Source organism: Pongo pygmaeus, chromosome 9 (genome assembly GCF_028885625.2).
Source record: "Pongo pygmaeus isolate AG05252 chromosome 9, NHGRI_mPonPyg2-v2.0_pri, whole genome shotgun sequence".
Lineage (NCBI taxonomy): Eukaryota > Metazoa > Chordata > Mammalia > Primates > Hominidae > Pongo > Pongo pygmaeus.
The window spans coordinates 17,857,881-17,876,188 of record NC_072382.2 but is presented as its reverse complement, the minus strand read 5'-3'; the positions used below and the strand labels follow the sequence as shown (position 1 = coordinate 17,876,188).

The 18,308-nt window shown below is 50.3% G+C and overlaps 1 protein-coding gene across 1 annotated transcript; it reads left to right on the top strand.

Annotated features, from left to right (window-relative positions):
* The first annotated feature begins 2,285 nt into the window (after positions 1-2,285).
* On the top strand, positions 2,286-17,272 carry SMTNL1 (smoothelin like 1). Its single transcript, XM_054438312.2, has 8 exons — positions 2,286-2,322; positions 9,621-10,369; positions 10,619-10,751; positions 10,863-10,914; positions 12,885-13,040; positions 13,237-13,351; positions 13,504-13,655; positions 16,968-17,272. Exons 2-8 carry the CDS (start codon positions 9,623-9,625, stop codon positions 17,110-17,112), a joined length of 1,500 nt encoding a protein of 499 aa, XP_054294287.2. The 5' UTR covers positions 2,286-2,322; positions 9,621-9,622; the 3' UTR covers positions 17,113-17,272.
* Positions 17,273-18,308: the final 1,036 nt, after the last annotated feature.

The window sequence follows — 18,308 nt, the reverse complement described above, 5'->3', positions numbered from 1 at the left end:
AAAATTAGCTGGGTGTAGTGGCAGGCACCTGTAACCCCAGCTACTCAGGAGCCTGAGGCAGGATAATCGCTTGAACCCGGGAGGTGGAGGTTGCAGTGAGCCGAGATTGTGCCACTGCACTCCAGCCCAGGTGACAGAGTGAGTCTCTGTCTCCAAAAAAAAAAAAAAAAAGCCAGGTGCAGTGGCTCACGCCTGTAATCCCAGCACTTTGGGAGGCCGAGGCAGGTGGATCACGAGGTCAGGAGATCAAGACCATCCTGGTTAACACGGTGAAACCCCGCCTCTACTAAAAATAAAAAAAAAATCAGCCAGGTGTGGTGGTACGCGCCTATAGTCCCAGCTACTTGGGAGGGCGAGAAAGGAGAATCCCTTGAACCCCGGAGGCAGGAGGCAGAAGTTGCAGTGAGCCGAGATCGCACCACTGCACTCCAGCTTGGGCGACAGAGCAAGACTCGGTCAAAAAAAAAAAAAAAAAGTCATAGAACTACTACACACACACATTGTACCAATATAAATTACCTGGCTTTGATATTGAATGTAGTTATGTTAGATTTAACCTTGAGTGGCAGTTGCTAAAGGGTGTACAGGACCTCTCTGTACTATTAATGCAACTTCCTGTGAACCTATAATTATTTATAAATAAAAAGTTTTAAAAATCTCTACAAAAAAGAAAAGAAATAAGATTATACAAGTATGAGTAAGAGCTGGCCATAAAGAAAGAAAGAAAAATATTTATATAAAAGATTGTGTAAGTAAAGTACCTAGTCCATGGTAGATGCTCAATAAAAATAAATCGTTTTCATTCTTTTTCATTTTTAGACTTTCGTTAGGGCAAATTTATTTTTATTTTTACTTACTATTTTTGAGGCAGGATCTTGCTTTGTCACCCAGGCTTGAGTGCAGTGGTATGATCAGTGCTCACTGCAATCTCGAACTCCTTGGCTCAAGCAATCCTCTTACCTCAGCCTCCTAAGTAGCTGGAACTAGAGGCGTGAGCCACCATGCCTGGCTAATTTTTTTTTTTTTTTTTTTTTTTTTTAAGAGATAGGGTCTCATTATGTTTCCCAGGCTGGTTTCAAACTCCTGGGCTCAAACCATCCTCCTCTTGGTCTCCCAAAGTGCTGGGATTACAGGCATGAGCCACCCCATGCCCAGATGGAATATTTAAAACATACAGAAAAGCAGAGAGAACAGGACATTGAGCTTCCATATATTCATCACCAAGACTTAGGAATTGTTAACATTTGTCCATATTTTCTTCATCTATTTTTATCTCTAACAGATAAAGCCCTTTTATTTATCTATTTTTTCCTTGAGACAGGGTCTCACTCTGTCGCTTAGGCTGGAGTGCAAAGGCCCAATCATAGCTCACTGTTACCTTAAACTCCCGGGCTCAAGCAATCCTTCCATCTCAGCCTCCTGAATAGCTAGGACTACAGGCACAGGCCACCATGCCTGAGTGGTTTTTTAAATTTTTTGTAGAGTTAGGGTCTTGCTATGTTGTCCAGGCTGGTTTCAAACTCCTGGCCTCAAGCGATCCTCCTGCCTCACCCTCCCAAAGCACTGGCATTACAGGCATGAGTCACCACACTGGGCCCTGCTTAACAAAAAAAATTTTTTGTTTAAACGGAGTCTCGCTGTGTCACCAGACTGGAGGACAGTGGCACGATCTCCACTCACTACAGCCTCTGCCTCCCAGGTTCAAGGGATTCTCCGGCCTCAGCCTCCCAAGTAGCTGGGACTACAGGCGCATGCCACCACACCCAGCTAATTTTTGTGTTTTTAGTAGAGATGGGGCTTCATCATGTTGGCCAGGATGGTCTCAGTCTCCTGACCTCATGATCCACCTGCCTTGGCCTCCCAAAGTGCTGGGATTACAGGCATGAGCCACCGCGTCCAGCCAACAAATTTTTATGTGCACAAAATAGTATTGTTAACTATATGTACCATATTGTACACGGATTTCTAGAACTTATTCATCTTGTATAACTGAAATTTTATACCCATTGAACAGCAGCTCCCCATCTCCCCAGCTGTTCAGCCTCTGGAAAACCATTGCTCTTATTGATGATGATGCTATTGTTATTATGATTATTTACTATGAGACTGTGTCTTTCCTCTACGTGGGGACCTACAGGTAGGAATCTCCAATGGTCCCAGTTGAGTTGCTTCTTGTAGAAGACAGTTTAGATAGCCTCAGACTTTGAAGATATCCTTAGACTCCAGATATGTCATCCAAAGCTACTGATCTCGGTCAACACCATGCTGAAACTCTGGCTCCTCAATCTACCCTGCATTCTACTCCTTCCCAACCTCGCAAAGGTGAGTTGTATATTTGTCATTCATTGTGGGTCAGTATTGTCCTCTTGGGTGGGTCCCCAGCCCCAGAAGAAGAGATGCAGAATTTTCATCTAGAATCTCTTCAAGTGGGCCCTGACCACTCATGACAGGTGCAGAGAATACAAAAACAGAGGTTTCCTGTAACCTTCCTTGTGATGAAATGGCTTACATCATTCCATTCGCTTGAAGAAAAAACTGACCCTGGCTTAATCACTGTCGGTACTATTACCGTTTCCCACCACTTCTTCTCACCTCCATGGCTGATACTCTGGTCCAAGCCACCACCATCCTGCACCAGGGTCACTGAGTTTGTCTCTGGACTGCTCTCCCCACTTCTATCCATGCTTCTTCACTTTATTCTCAAAACAGCACCCATCCAGAGTGTATCTGCCCAAGACTGGCGAGTTCTTCCACATCTCTCTCTGGCTTGCTGGTTTTTTGTTTAAATTCATTTCTCTTATCCTACTGTCATTAGATATTGAAAAGAGCAAAATACTCTGGGCATGGTGGTTCATGCCTATAATCCCAGCTGGGTTTCAAGTATTACTAAAGCCGGCTGGCAACCATTAATATTAGACTATTTAATGACTAGTACCCAAACCTAGATGCACAAAAAGGTCTCTCTTTCAGGTCAACCCAGGCAAGACCTCCAAGTTCCTGTCATATTTCTGTTAATTAATTAGTTATTTCATTCAATATGTATTTATCAAGTACCTAATATGAGCCAGGCAATTCTGCTAGGCTCTAGGCATACAGCCATGAGTATGGTAGATAAAATCCCTGCCCTCATGGAGCTTAAAGCCTAGTGAGAGAGACAGATAATGAGGAAATGAATAAGGTAATTTTAGATTTAGTATTATGAGGGCAATAAAACCAGCTGAAATGATGGAGAGGAATTGAAGGTCATGGAAAATCTCTCTGAGGGAATGAAATTTCAGCTGAGTCCAGAAGAATGAGAGGGAGTCAGTCTTACAAAGAGTAGAAGGAAAAACCAGTCCTGAGTCTGAAAAGGGATGGATTTATTTAAGGAATAGGAAGGAGGCCAGTGTGGCCCAGTGGTGGGGCTTGGGGTAGGAGGACTGGGGGGTCCCAAGCTTCGTAGGAGTGTCCCCTGCACCCATTCTCCAAGAGCAGTGCCTTTCTTAGATCGTAAAACACACAGAGAAAGTGAAGACTTTTTTTTGAGATGGAATCTCTGTCACCCAGGCTGGAGTGCAGTGACTTGCTGCAACCTCTGCCTCCCGGGTTCAAGTGGTTCTCGTGCCTCAGCCTCCCAACTAGCTGAGATTACAGGCATGCGCCACCAAGCCCGGCCAATTTTTGTATTTTTAGTAGAGACAGGGTTTCACCCTGTTGACCATGCTGTTCTTGAACTCCTGGCTTCAAGTGATCCACCCGCCTCGGCTGCCCAAAGTGCTGGGATTACAGGCATGAGCCACCATGCCCAGGCTTGTTTTGTTTTTTTCTTAGCAAAATGTCAGTTCAGTATAAAAATGTGTTCAGAGCCTACTGTGTACCTGTCACTTCAGCTCAAAATAGAACTCAGGAGTTTTGTATTTTCCAGGCTCCGTCCAGTGATCCGTCAGCTTGTCCCATCACTTTTGCCCTCTCTGCCCCTCCCCCTCCAAATCTCTCAGTCAACTGTGAGCCCCAAGACACATCCCCTGTGTTGGCAGCTGCCCTACTCGCCCCCTCCTTAGCCCAGCCTTAAGCAGCTGCTTTTGTCTGAGGACGAGGGAAAGGGGCTATGTAAGGAACGTGGCGGGGCGGGTGTGAAGGGAGCACAAGAGGCCTCGCCTGGGCTCTGGATGAGCAGTGGAGGCCAGGGCCGTGCTCCAAATGGGCCCTGAAGATGGTTGTCAAGGTCCCTAGGGTTAGGAGAGTCCACTGGGGAGAAAGGTGACCACAGGACGGATGCTGCCAGGCTCAGGGCGGGAGGGACGTGCCGTGATTGAAAGGTGCCACCTGTCAGATCTTCCACGGGAAATCCGAGCCTCCCAGTCTAGGGTAAAGTGTTGTACCAACAGGCCAGTAAACAGTGCTTTTCAGGCAGCCCAAGCCTCTTGAAATGGGGGTGGGGTGGAAGAGGGAGAGGAAGGGGGGAGGCGGGACCAAAGAGCTGGGGGCTAGAGGCCACTAGGGCTTAAAGGCAGCCTGGGAGTGAGGCCACTCAGCTGGAGGAAAGAGACAGCTCCCGAGCCACAGGCAGAAGCACCACAGGTAGGAGAAGCCCTGGGACCCTTTCTAAGGGTCCCTCCCCATCTGCCAATTCTCACTCCCACCGTCCAAGGGCCAGAACCTCCCAGGAGGGCCCCCCAGTTGGAGAAATCCAGGCTCCTTTCTAATTCTCTCCACCACGATGTCTACTGTCTGTAGATGCCAGGGGTCTCAGCCCTGCACCAGAGCACCTACAGAGCAGACTGCAAGTGGCCATCCACGAGGAGGCCTCAGAGCAGGGGAAGGGACCTTGGGAGTCTCAAGAGTCAAGCTGGGTTGGGGGGTAGACTGTCTAAGCCAAGCCTGTCCAGCCCACAGGCTACCTGTGGCCCAGGATGGCTTTGAATGTGGCCCAACATGAATTCATAAACTTTCTTAAAACATTATGAGATTTTTTTTTTTTTTTTGCAATTTTTGTTTTAGCTCATCCACTATCGTTAGTGTTAACGTATTTTACATGTGGCCCAAGACACTTCTACTTCTACCAGTGTGGCCTAAGGAAGCCAAAAGATTGGATACCCCTAGTCTAAGCAATTGAGGTTGGCCTCTCCAAGGGAGGGCCCCTGGCTGAGTGGGGAAGGTGGAAGCCTTAGGACAACCAGATGACAGATGAGGCTGCAGTGGGTGGCAGACGCATCACAGAACATCCAGTGTTTATACTACTGGGGGTTTGGATCTTGGGCTCCTGAGTCCCTTTCCTCCTGGTCTGCCAGAAGAAACAGGAAGAGAGAGGGAGGGGAGATATCTGCAGTGCTGCTTTGGACACAAAACAGGGATGGTCTGGAGACTTCCTGGGGAAGGAAGGAGGAAGGAAAGGAGAGAGTAAGAAAGGAAGGTGGGGGCAGAGAAACTTTCATGAAGGGCCTACTGTGCACCTAGAAGAAAGAGAGAGGAACTCCTCGGCTGAATCTGACTGCCCTTCCCAACTGGTGGGGTGCCCCCATTTTGGGCCAGGGCTTTTGGAGGGACACTGAGCTGAGGAGCTAGTGGGAGCATATATTTGGTGTGAGCTCTGGAGTGGAAGTTGGGATACTTGGATTCTAGATAGGGCCAGGCCATTTGTCCTATAACTTTAGTCAAGGGACTTCAACTCCCTGAGCCTGAAATTCCTACTGGCTCCCTAATGGGGCCAATAACCTATTCTGAAGGGTGGGAACAAGAAACGACCAAGAGAAAGCAGGGCCCCCGCAGCATAAGCTGTAAACTGCTGCAGGGCTGTGAATGCTGGGGGCAGGGGGTGGGGGTGGCGTCCTGGTTTCTCAGCATTCTGAGCATCTTCACTCCTTTTCTATTTGTGACAAGCCTGGAGGGTGGAAAGCTGAGGTGATAAACACGCAGGATAGCTGAGGTGTGTGTGCATGTGCGTGCACCTACCTTCCCCTCCACCACCCTAAGTATGCAGCATGTAGACAGAAGGAAAGATGGTTAGAGTGGCCAGCCTCAGTGGCTCATACCTATAAACCCAGCACTTTAGGAGGCCGAGGCAGGAGGACCACTTGAGGCCAAGAGTTTGAGACCAGCCTGGGAAACATAGTGAGACCCCATCTCTATAAATAAAAAAAAAAATTAGCCAGGTGTGATGGCGCACACCTGTGGTCACAGCTTCTCCGGAGGCTTAGGTGGGAAGATCCTTTGAGTCCAGGAGGTAGAGGTCACAGTGAGCTATGATTGAGCCACTGCACTCCAGTCTGGGCAACAGAGTAAGACCCTGTCTCTTAAAAATAAAAGATGACTGGAGCACTCAGCTATGTCTTAGCCAAATAGTGTCACACTTTGAGGTATAAAAAGGGCTTGTTATCATCCTACTGGCATTCAGTTCTCTCTGCCTTGACTCACTGATAAATGCCCTCAAGGCTGGGTCAGGACCTTGCCCTGGCACAGGGCTGGGCACAGCCAACCCACACCATACAAGCTGATGGGTGCTGAGTACTCATTCATGCCAAGCATGCCTCTGAATCCTGTTTTGTTTTGTTTTTTTAAGAGCTGAGGTCTCACTTTGTTGCCCAGGCTGGAGTGTAGTGGCTATTCATAGGCATCATTATAGAGTACCGCAAGCTTGACCTCCTGGCCTCAGATGATCCTCCTGCCTCAGCCTCCTGAGTAGCTGGGACCACAGGCATGTGCCTCCACGCCTGGCTCCAAATATTTTCTAAGCATGGGCTTCCTTAATCCTCCAAATATTTTCTAAGCATGGGCTTCCTTAATCCTCCAAATATTTTCTAAGCATGGGCTTCTTTAATCCTCCACCATCCCTATGGGATGGGACCTATTGTTGTCGGCAGAAATCAAAACACAGAGAGGATGGATAGCTTGCTCAAGGTTAACACAATTAGTAACCCATGGGAGCTGAGATCCCATCACAGGAAGACACCAGAATCAATGATTTTCACCACTAGTCCATGTCACCTTCCAAACAAGAGCAGAGAGCAAGAGGGGAAGGGATTGTGTTAGACCAGCATTTGCCATGCTTTCTTCTGCTGCTAGAGAGAGTAGTAGATGCTCCTCAGGAAAAACAAAGCAAAAAGAAAAGAAAACAAAGGGAGGAAAAAAAAAAGTCATGGTCAAATAGGTTTGGAGAAAAGCAAGTTAAATGAAGTTTAAACAAGATTTAGGTTTCTTGACTATCTGGTTTCTAAAATCTATTTAAATGCTAATGAATTTGTATATCTGTTTTTGTTTTGGTTTGTTTTGTTTAATTTTATTTTCTTTACTATAGAGACAGAATTTAATATGTTGCCTAGGCTGGTCTTGAACTCTTGGGCTGAAGTAATCCTCCCACCTCGGCTTCCCAAAATGCTAAGATTATAGGCGTGAGCCACTGTGCCTGGCTGAAACTGTATATCTCTAAGAGGGTAAAGAGTAGGCTTTTTTGTGGAGCAACCTTAGCCAGAGAATATTCTTTCTCCCAACCCCACAGAAAACCCTCTCCATGTCACGGGAGACCCTAGTTTTCCACAGAACACAGTGTGGAGAACCTGATCCAGATGAAACCCATCATTGTCAGTGGAAACTGAGGCCCAGAGAGGGAAAACGACTTGCTCAGGTCTCAGTGGGGACTGGAAGATGCAGGTCACAGCCAGCTCCACAACTTCCCAGCTCCCAGCATCTCTGCTGATGTGCGTCCATCCCCCCGGCTCATCTTCCCTCTTTTTTTTTTTTTTTTTTTTTTTTGAGACAGAGTCTCGCTTTGTTGCCCAGGCTGGAGTGCAGTGACACGATCTCGGTTCACTGCAACCTCCACCTCCCGGGTTCGAGCGATTCTCCTGCCTCAGCCTCCCAAGTAGCTGGGATTATAGGCGTCTGCCACCACACCCAGCTGATTTTTGTATTTTTGGTAGAGATGGGGTTTCACCATATTGGCCAGGCTGGTCTCGAACATTGTGATCTGCCCACCACGGGCTCCCAAAGTGCTGGGATTACAGGCATGAGCCACCATGCCGGGCGTCATCTTCCCTCTTACTTTAAGACATTGCTGGAGCCGCTGAACCAGGAAGGGGCTCTAGCAGGAATCAGAGGACAGTGTGAGCATCTTTACAAATCCCAGCCTACTTTTAGGAAATAGTGAGGGCATCGAATTCAGGAACCCCAGGACTCTGGGTAAGACCCGAGTGGGTGGTGGGAACAGAGCCCTGTCCCTATCTTCTTGCCTCCTGTCCTCTGCCCAATTACCCAGGTGCCTTCGGTACTATCACTGAGAAAGATGGTACTGCCAAGGGCAGGGGGTATTTTTAGTGTGTGACAGGAGTGTCCACTTTTCTTCCTGCCTGAGTCATGCCCTGAGCCCTATTTGGGGATTGTTTTCTTTGTAACTACACCCCCCAAGTAGGGCAGGAGCATGAAGCAGCTAACCCAGGGCCCCCACACACCTGTTTTTGTAGATCCTCTGGTATATACAGTACTTAAATAGGAAACTCCGAGTTAAGATGTCATAATCTACCCCCATGCTCCCGGGGGCAGTCGGAGAGTCAGATTGCCCAGCAGAGGCCAGGGAGAGTACGGCTCCATTCTTCACTCAAGGAAACGCTTCCTTGCCCAGGCCCACCTTTTCCAAAAACCACAGGCTGGCAGAGCTGGCAAAGCTGCAGAGACCAGTTGGCCCTGGGGTTCCCAAATTTCCGCCATTTTTATACACCACCTCTATGATTTTGCTACATCTGCACCGCCTATATTCCAGTTTCCTGAATTACTTCCTTTGAATCAACTTATTTTTAAGTTCAGTAAATGTATTTTTAAAAGACACTGTATCACTGTTGGAAATGGAAACTCAATATCACTTACCAGAAATAGAAAGTAACTGTAAAAATAAATACAATGGAAACAAAATGGTGTTATTCAATTCTATCTAGATACTTCTGCTTGCCTAGGCTCTCAGGGGAGAGTAGCAGTTGTTCCACAGGTGTTCTAGGATGCCAGTATAAAATTGTGACCAGGCGCTGCTCATACCTGCAATCCCAGAACCTTGGGAGGCCGAGGCAGGTGGATCGCTTGACCTCAGGAGTTTGAGACCAGCCTGGGCAACGTGGCAAAACCCCATCTCTACAAAAAAAAAAAAAAAAACACACACACAAAAATTAGCTAGGTGTGGTGGTGAGCACCTGTAGTCCCAGCTACTCAGGAGGCTGAGGTTAGAGGATCACCTGACCCCAGGAGGCAGAGGTTGCAGTGACCTGAGATTGTGCTCCTGCACTCCAGCCTGGATGACAGAGCGAGACTCTGTCTCAAAAAATAAATAATACAATAAAATTGTGACCACCTCAGTTGCTTAATCAAAAAGAGGCAACATGACTGAAAAGGCATTATGTGATTCAATGTTCTTTAAAGCCAAAACCAGAACCTACAGAGGGGCATCAGGTGAACACCATCTGACATCATGTCAACGTAGCCCAACCATCCCAGCTTTGGGGAAGCACTTCTCTGTCCTTCGTGCTTGGGCCCCGTGTCCAAGTAGGAGCTAAGACTGAACCACGGACTTCCTGACTCCCAGGCCAGAGCTCTCTGAGGGTGGGGTCTTCACCTCATGCTGGGATGGGGCATGACCAGGTCTGCTTGTCTTCTCTTTCCAGAGATGGAGCAGAAGGAAGGGAAGCCCTCTGAGGATGGGACCACCGTCTCCCCAGCTGCAGACGACCCGGAGATGTCAGGAGGTGGAGCCCCTGCGGAGGAGACCAAAGGCACAGCTGGAAAGGCCATCAATGAGGGGCCTCCCGCTGAGTCAGGAAAGCAGGAAAAGGCACCAGCCGAGGATGGCATGTCAGCGGAACTCCAGGGGGAAGCAAATGGATTAGATGAGGTCAAAGTGGAATCTCAGAGGGAGGCTGGTGGGAAAGAGGACACTGAGGCTGAACTTAAAAAGGAGGATGGTGAGAAGGAAGAGACCACTGTGGCTTCTCAGGAGATGACTGGCAGGAAAGAAGAGACCAAATCTGAACCCAAGGAGGCTGAGGAAAAGGAGGAGAGCACGCTGGCCTCTGAGAAGCAGAAGGCTGAGGAGAAAGAGGCCAAACCTGAATCTGGGCAGAAAGCCGATGCCAACGACAGAGACAAGCCTGAACCTAAGGCAATGGTTGAGGAGGAGGAGGCCAAGACAGCCTCTCAGGAGGAGACAGGCCAGAAGAAAGAGCGCAGCACTGAACCCAAGGAGAAGGCTACTGACGAAGAGGCCAAGGCTGAATCGCAGAAGAAGACTGTTGCGGAGGATGAGGCTAAGGCTGAACCCAAGGAGCCCGATGGGAAAGAGGAGGCCAAACATGATGCAAAAGAGGAGGCTGATGCAAAGGAGGAGGCGGAGGAGGTGGAGGAGGCGGAGGAGGCAGTGAGTGAGGCAGGAAAGGGGCAAGGAGGCTCTGTCGTCTCCTGCTCCTGGAAGCAAGCCCCCTCTGCTTCAGTCAGTTGGGAAAGTCCAGTCTTCCTCCCGATGATTTCCAGAGCCCGGGGTGGGGGAGGGGGAGTAAGGGGTGAAGCACCGTAGTCCCAGGCTGCGTTTCAGATCTTTCTGAAGTCCTCATGAAGCCAGGGCAGGTGCTGTGTGACCATGAGCTCATGCAGATCATGCTCATTCCAGGAGCCAGGCGGTCCCAGCGAAGAGCAGGAGCAGGATGTGGAAAAAGAACCAGAGGGAGGGGCAGGGGTGATTCCCAGCTCCCCGGAGGAGTGGCCTGAGAGCCCCACTGGGGAGAGGCACAACCTCAGCACAGGTGAGTGAGAGCCCAGAGCCCACGGGATGCTGCAGGGGCCACCTGGGGGAGGGGCGCAAGGAGCATGCACGGATAGCCCCAGCTTCCCTCCCTCCTTTCACTTTCCTCCAGATGGGCTGGGTCCAGACTCTGTAGCTTCCGGACAGACCAGTCCTTCAGCCAGGTAATATCAAACTCTGGGGCTCCAGCTTCAATTCCCCCTACCTCCTGCTTCCCTCAGCATCCACTATCAACTCAGTCTGGGCTCCCCCAGCACCTGATTTCAAGATATTCCAGGATTCCTGGCATTCAGCTTCCTATCCCAGGGCAGAGCCCAGGAAGCCAAAGAAGCCAGAGGCATGGCCGGCCGCAGTGGCTCACTCCTGTAATCTCGGCACTCTTGGAGGCCGAGGTGGGTGGATTACCTGAGGTCACGAGTTCGAGATCAGCCTGGCCAACATGGTGAAACCCCGTCTCTACCAAAAATACAAAAATTAGCTGAGCGTGGTGGTGGGCACCTGTAATCCTATCTACTCGGGAGGCTGAGGCAGGATAATTACTTGAACCCGGGAGGTGGAGGTTACAGTGAGCCGAGATCGTGCCATTGCACTGCAGCGTGGGCGACAGAGCAAGACTCCGTCTCAAAACAACAACAACAACAACAGCAACAACAAAAAACCAGAGCCAGAAAGGAGCGCAAAGGATACCTGATCCACTTCCCATGCCATGGCTGAAGTCTGCCCTGTGGCATCCCTGACACTTCACAGGAGCTCCTTATCTTTCAGCTGAACATGTTTCCATGGTGCCAGTCATCCAAAAAGCATGATCAGAAAGCCTGAGTTGGGACAATGGTTCTGCCATGTACCAGCTGTGTGACCTTGGCCATGTCACTGAACCTCTTCTCATCTGTGAAGTGGGTGTAGCAATTGTATCTACCTCGTAGGATTATTCTCAGGCTTCAATGAGTAACAAGTGCAAAGCACTTTAGCCCAGTGCCTTGTCCATGGCAGGTGCTGGATAAAATAAGAGGCTTATGCTTGCCATTGCACAACTTCAGTCATTAGAAGGATTATCTGGAGCTGAAATCTGCTTCCTTGTCCTCCCCGTTTTTTGTTGTTTTTTTTTTTTTTGAGATGGAGTCTTGCTCTGTCGCCCAGGCTGGAGTGCAATGGCGTGATCTCAGGTCACTGCAACCTCTGCCTCCCGGGTTCAAGCGATTCTCCTGCCTCAGCCTTCCAAGAGCTGGGATTATATGCGCGCGCCACCACGCCTGTCTAATTTTTGTATTTTTACTAGAGGCGGGGTTTCACCATGTTGGCCAGGCTGGTTTTGAACTCCTGACCTCAGGTGATCCACCCACCTTGGCCTCCCAAAATGCTGGGATTACAGGCATGAGCCACTGTGCCCGGCCTCCTTGTCCCCTTCTTAGGGAAAGATAACCAGTGAATAGTCACCGAGCAGGCACAGATGGATGCTTTACATTCACCTTCTTATGTAGGGCAGGTAGGTATTCTTGTCCTCATTTTACAAATGAGGAAGCTAAGGCTCAAACGATGTGACAGTCCCAAGATCACACAGCAAATAAGAGGCAAAGCCATGCCAAGTGCAGTGGCTCACACCTATAATCCCAGCACTTTGGGAGGCTGAGGCGGGCAGATCACCTGAGGTCAGGAGTTTGAGACCAGCCTGGCCAACATGGTGCAATCCCATCTCTACTAATAATACAAAAATTAGCTGGGTGTGGTGGTGGGTGCCTGTAATCCCAGCTACTCAGGAGGCTGAGACAGGAGAATTGCTTGAACCCGGGAGGCAGAGGTTGCAGTGAGCCAAGATCACGCCACTGCACTCCAGCCTGGGCAACAAGAGCAAAGCTCCGTCCCAAAAAAAAAAAAAAGAGAAGCAAACCAGGTTCCAAACTCAGGTCAGACCTCAGAGGTGTCCTAGCTCTACCCACATGTCCTCACCAGACCACATGCTCCCCCAAGTTACACCGAGACTCACGATTCCTTCTCAATGTCCTCCCAGTGCTGGGCACAGCTGCACACAACCCTTTAGACTGCAGTGCCGCCCACCCTCCAGCCCCACAGCCCCCTCCCTGTGTCCTGCAGTGCTGGTCCCAGCCTCTCTCACACTTCTTTGGACTTCTCCATATAGTGAGTCTTCACCCAGCGACGTGCCCCAGACTCCTCCTGAGTCCCCTCCCTCAGGGGAGAAGAAGGAGAAGGCACCAGAGCGCAGGGTATCAGCCCCTGCTCGGCCCCGGGGGCCCCGGGCACAGAACCGCAAAGCCATCGTGGACAAGTTTGGCGGGTAGGACACAGGCCAGGGGCTGGGCTGGGCTTTCCCGTAGGAACCCTGGGTTGGTGGGAGGGTGGCCTCAGGGGCGGTGGGAACAGCCCAGGCCAAGGCAGGAGGACTGACACCTGGGGGCTGGGGATCCTCCCAGTGGGGCCCTTCATGGCCTCCTGCCTCTCTGGCTTGGCCTTGCACCCCTCTCCCCTCACAGGGCAGCGTCCGGCCCCACGGCCCTGTTCCGGAACACTAAGGCAGCCGGGGCAGCCATTGGTGGTGTCAAGAACATGCTCTTGGAGTGGTGCCGAGCCATGACAAAAAAATACGAGGTGGGAAGGAACAGAGCTGCATGGGTGGGGCAGGGGTCCACGGAGGGTCCAAGTGGTGCAAACCCCAAAAGGTAGGAGGGTGGGAAGGGGGCCAAGTCCAGGCCATCTGGCTGAGGCTCACTGAGGCCTCCTCTGTGCCCTGCCTGCCATAGCATGTGGACATCCAGAACTTCTCCTCCAGCTGGAGCAGTGGCATGGCCTTCTGTGCCCTCATCCACAAGTTCTTCCCTGACGCCTTTGACTACGCAGAGCTGGACCCCGCAAAGCGCCGGCACAACTTCACCCTGGCTTTCTCCACAGCAGAGTAAGCCATAGCCATGGGCTGGCAAAGCTGGATGGGAGCCTAGGCAAGGACTGGATTCACAGGGGTTGAGTAGTGAGGCAGTTATACTGATGCTGGTGCCACACGTTCATGTATCCAACAGACATTTTTTGAGGGCCAGGCACTGTTTCAGGCCCTGGGGATACAGCAGTGGGTGAAAAAGACAAAAATCTCTGCTTGAGTCAAGCGCAGTGGCTCACTTGTATAATCCCAGCACTTTGGGAGGCTGAGGCAGGAGAATCGCTTGAGGCCAGGAGTTCAAGAGCAGCCTGGGCAACATAGTGAGACCCCCATCTCTACAAGAAAATCAAAAAATTAGCTGGGCATGGTGGTGGATACCTGTGGTCCCAGCTACTCGGGAGGCTGAGATGGGAGGATCACTTGGGCTCAGGAAGTCAAGGCTGCAGTGAGCCATGATTGAGTCACTGCACTCCAGCTTGGGTGACAGAGCAAGACTTTGTCTTTAAAAAAAAGTACAATTTTAAAAAATGAAAGGGAAACTTGCAGTCTGGACTTACAGCTCTAAGTGAATATCAGAAGGGCAGGCAGCTCTGCTCTCACCAAGTGCTCCTGACCTGCAGGCTGTGAACCAACTGTCCTGCTCCTGCAGCTGCCTGGACTCTGGTTCTGAGTCAGGCAGAGCTACTGGAAGGTGAAAGGAGTCATCAGATGACAAAGACAGGCCGACAGGAGGCATCAGGCAGCTGAAAGCCCAGGAGGTCGTGGGGATGTGTGGAGAAGGAGAGAGGAGAATAGAAGCTGAGGTGCCTGGGTTTGAATCCTGCCTCCTTCTCCCTAGCTCTGTGACCCTCCCCAGCTGGCTTAACCTCTCTAGAGGCCCCACATCACAGGGCTTGTTGTGAAGATTAAGTGTGAAGAGGAAAGAATGTCTGCCACAGCCATCATACCCCACTGCCCATTCCAGAACTCTCCTCCGATTCCCATGGAGTCCGGGGATGAGGGGAGGGAGTGGCCAATGCCGAAGCCCCCAGTGGCGGAGCCCTTCCCCACCCACTCCCCAGGCTCAATGAGAATGAAGGTTTTGCCTCTACCACATAGAGGGACAGCACCCTAACCCACAACCATGGGGCACTGCATTGGTTGCAGGGAGCTTGTCCCATTCTCCAAAATCCTCCAGTGTGTGTCCTTCCCACAGCTCCCAGTCTGACGTGGATTTTGGCCCTGCAGTCTCAGCCCTAAGGCAGGATTTCCTCTGGGCCCTGGTTTCTCCTATGCCAGCACCTATGGCTGGCTTTGGTAGGCAGGGACTGCTGAGACCCAGCTTCAGAGTAAGGGTGCCAGAGGTGTCAGACAGGCCCTCAGGGTTGTGTTGCTCACTTTGGCCTTGGGCAAACCACCAAAACACTCTGAGTCTCCGCTTCCTCTTCTGCTGGCTGAGGATGGAGGGGAGGAGTCTATGAGAACGTCCAAGGGGAAGCATCTCATAAAGCATGAGGTGGGAGTGAGGTCCCAACACTGATTAGCTCAGATTATTGGCCTCAGCAAAGCCAGTGGTGCCACAGAGCCCCAAAGGGCAGCTGTGAAGTTAGAAAAAGAGGACTTGTTGCTAAGTGCCAGCAGCTCCTGAAACACACCAAGCATTTCTGCCTCGGGGCCCTTGCACCTGCTGTTTCCTCTGCCTGGACTCCTTTCCCCAGATGTGCACATGACTTACTCTAAGAGGCCTACCCTGAGCACCCTATTAAAAAAATACCACAGCTGTGTGCAGTGGCTCACACCTGTAATCCTAGCACTTTAGGAGACCGAGGCGTGGGGATCACTTGAGGTCAGGAGTTCGAGATCAGCCTGGCCAACATGGTGAAACCTTGTCTCCACTAAAAATACAAAAACTAGCTGGGCGTGGTGGCACACACCTGTAATCCCAGCTACTTGGGAGGCTGAGGCAGGAGAATCGTTTGAATCCAGGAAGCAGAGGTTGCAGTGAGCCGAAATCACGACACTGCATTCCAGCCTGGGCAACAGAGCAAGACTCTGTCTCAAAAATAAATAAATAAATACATTAAAAATAAATAAAAAATACCAGATCTCCTCCAACAGAAGAATATACCCTGTCTCCCTTCCTGCCTTATTTTCCTCCTTAGCACCTCTCACCTTCTGATGTACCATCTACTTTGTGTGTTGCTTACTGTCTCCTGCCACAAGAATTTCCATGCCATGAGAGTGCAGAAGTTTTGGTTTTATTCACTGATGAATTCTCAGAGCCTGGAAGAGGGCCTGGCACATAATAGGCTCCTGATAAATACATAGAGACTGAATGAGTGATGCTCCTAGAGATGCTGCAGCTGCAAGCCAGGACTCTGGCTAGGGTTTGGTTTCTGTCCTTTATCTTTTTTTTTTTTTTTTTTTTTTGAGACAGAGTGTCACTCTGTCACCCAGGCTGGAGTGCAGTGGTATGATCTCAGCTCACTGCAACCTCCGCCTCCTGGGTTCGAGTGATTCTCATGCCTCAGCCTCCCGAGTAACTGGGATTACAGGTGCCTGGCACCATGCCCAGCTAATTTTTGTATTTTTAGTAGAGATGGAATTTCGCCATGTTGGCCAGGCTGGTGTCAAACTCCTGACCTCGGGTGATCCAGCTGCTTCAGCCTCCCAAAGTGCTGGGACTACAGGCATGAGCCACCGCACCTGGCCCCTTAAATTCTTCCTGAGGGGCCTGGTCTAACAGAAGCTCCCCGGTTCCAGAGGACAGATACACACGCATGTGAAAGTGGTGGGTTAATGCAGAACTAGAGACCAGAGGGTCCTGCTTCCATGTGAGGACAATAAGTGCAATGAAAATGTGGGCTTTGGAATCAGACCCAGCTGGGTTTGAGTCTTTTTTTATTTTAATTTTTGTTTCTATTTTTTGGAGAAGCTCCCATTCTCCGAAAAGGTCTCACTAGGTTGTCCAGGCTGGTCTCAAACTACTGAGCTCAAGGGATCCTCCTGCCTTGGCCTCCCAAAGTGCTGGGATTACAGGTGTGAGCCACTGTGCCTGGCCTAAAACTCATTATTGAAGTATTCACTGGTGTTGGCTTTGGGGTTACCTATCAACATCCTGTGACCTACCTAAAGGAAGCCACAGCACCTGGCCTGGGTTTGTCTTAACTCTGTTGGGGCCTCAGTTATCTCATCTAGATATATAATGGGATGAATGGCTTAGATGATCTCCCAGCTCCAACATCCCAGCCCATCCTATGGGCTTCGTCATTGCTGGGCTGCCTGCACCCATCCCCTTGGCTCCCATATCCTTCACCTTTGACCTTCTGCTCCTCATTCCACCCCATTCCTTAGGAAACTGGCTGACTGTGCTCAGCTGCTGGATGTGGATGACATGGTGCGGTTGGCTGTGCCTGACTCCAAGTGCGTCTACACCTACATCCAGGAACTGTACCGCAGCCTTGTGCAGAAAGGACTGGTGAAGACCAAGAAGAAGTGAGGAGGTGACTGGCTCTGTGGGTAGAGATGGGCAGGGTGCCCAGCTCACCAGCCACGGCCCGGGAGCTCCCTTCTGCTCCATGGAGGCACCAGAGCCCAGGGCTTAAGCAAGGGTGTGTGGCGTTGGTTTTAACTGCATTAAAAGTACTTTTGTAAAATCCTGTCGGCCCCTCAGTGCTCTCTCCATACTTGGCCCAGCAACCTCTGCACTCTGGGATAATAAACTCTGGCCATAGGGGATTCCTCACCTACTGAGGTCTCAATAACTGCGCAAGGTGTTTGGGAAAGGACAATGGCCTGGGTCCCATCACTAACCAGCTGTGTGACACATACAGTTAACCTCTCTGGGCCTCAGTTTACAGTCTGAAAGGGGATAATGAGAGTTCCAACCTTATGAAGGTGTTGCGAGAGTTAAACGACATAATGAAATGGGCAAAGCTTTTTGCCCAGTCCTGCCACTCAAGTGTTCAGTAAGTGGTCGCCAAAAATAAAAAACAAACTTACATTTTGACTCTGGTGGCACTTCTTCTGGTTATCTTCCCCTCTTTCCACACTTTTTCTCAGGTTAGGGGACTCCAGGGCAGGAGCTGGAGAAGATTCTCTAGAAACTAGTGGGATCTGAGTGACTTCCTTGACTCAAATCACCCCATATTCTATCTCTGAAAAGCCAGCAGCATTCCAGGAGCTTAAAACAATTGCAACCAGAAAGTTCTTCTTCTGGGTTAAGTTAATCCCTCTATCTGGCTGAAGTTTTGGCTTGTTTTTGTTTTTCCATTGCTCATGAGATACAAACCCCTGAGCTGATTACAATTTCCTGCTAACTATCCAGTCTGGCTTTATCAGCCATTTGGGGCATGTGTGCTGATGAAAGCAGCTCATGAAAAATACAGAAAACAAAACACACCCCAGCCATAACCCTGGTTCACCTGCAGGGGTATCGATTGGCAGAGTGGACCCCAGCAATTCACTGAAGTGCTCTGTGCCTCAATTGCCTCATCTTTAAAATGGGGGTGTTGGCCGGGCATGGTGGCTCACACCTATAATCCCAGCACTTTGGGAGGCCGAGGCAGGTGGATCACCTGAGGTCAGGAGTTCGAGACCAGCCTGGCCAATATGGTGAAACCCCATCTTTACTAAAAATACAAAAATTAGCCAGGCGTGGTGGCGGGCATCTGTAATCCCAGCTACTCAAGAGAC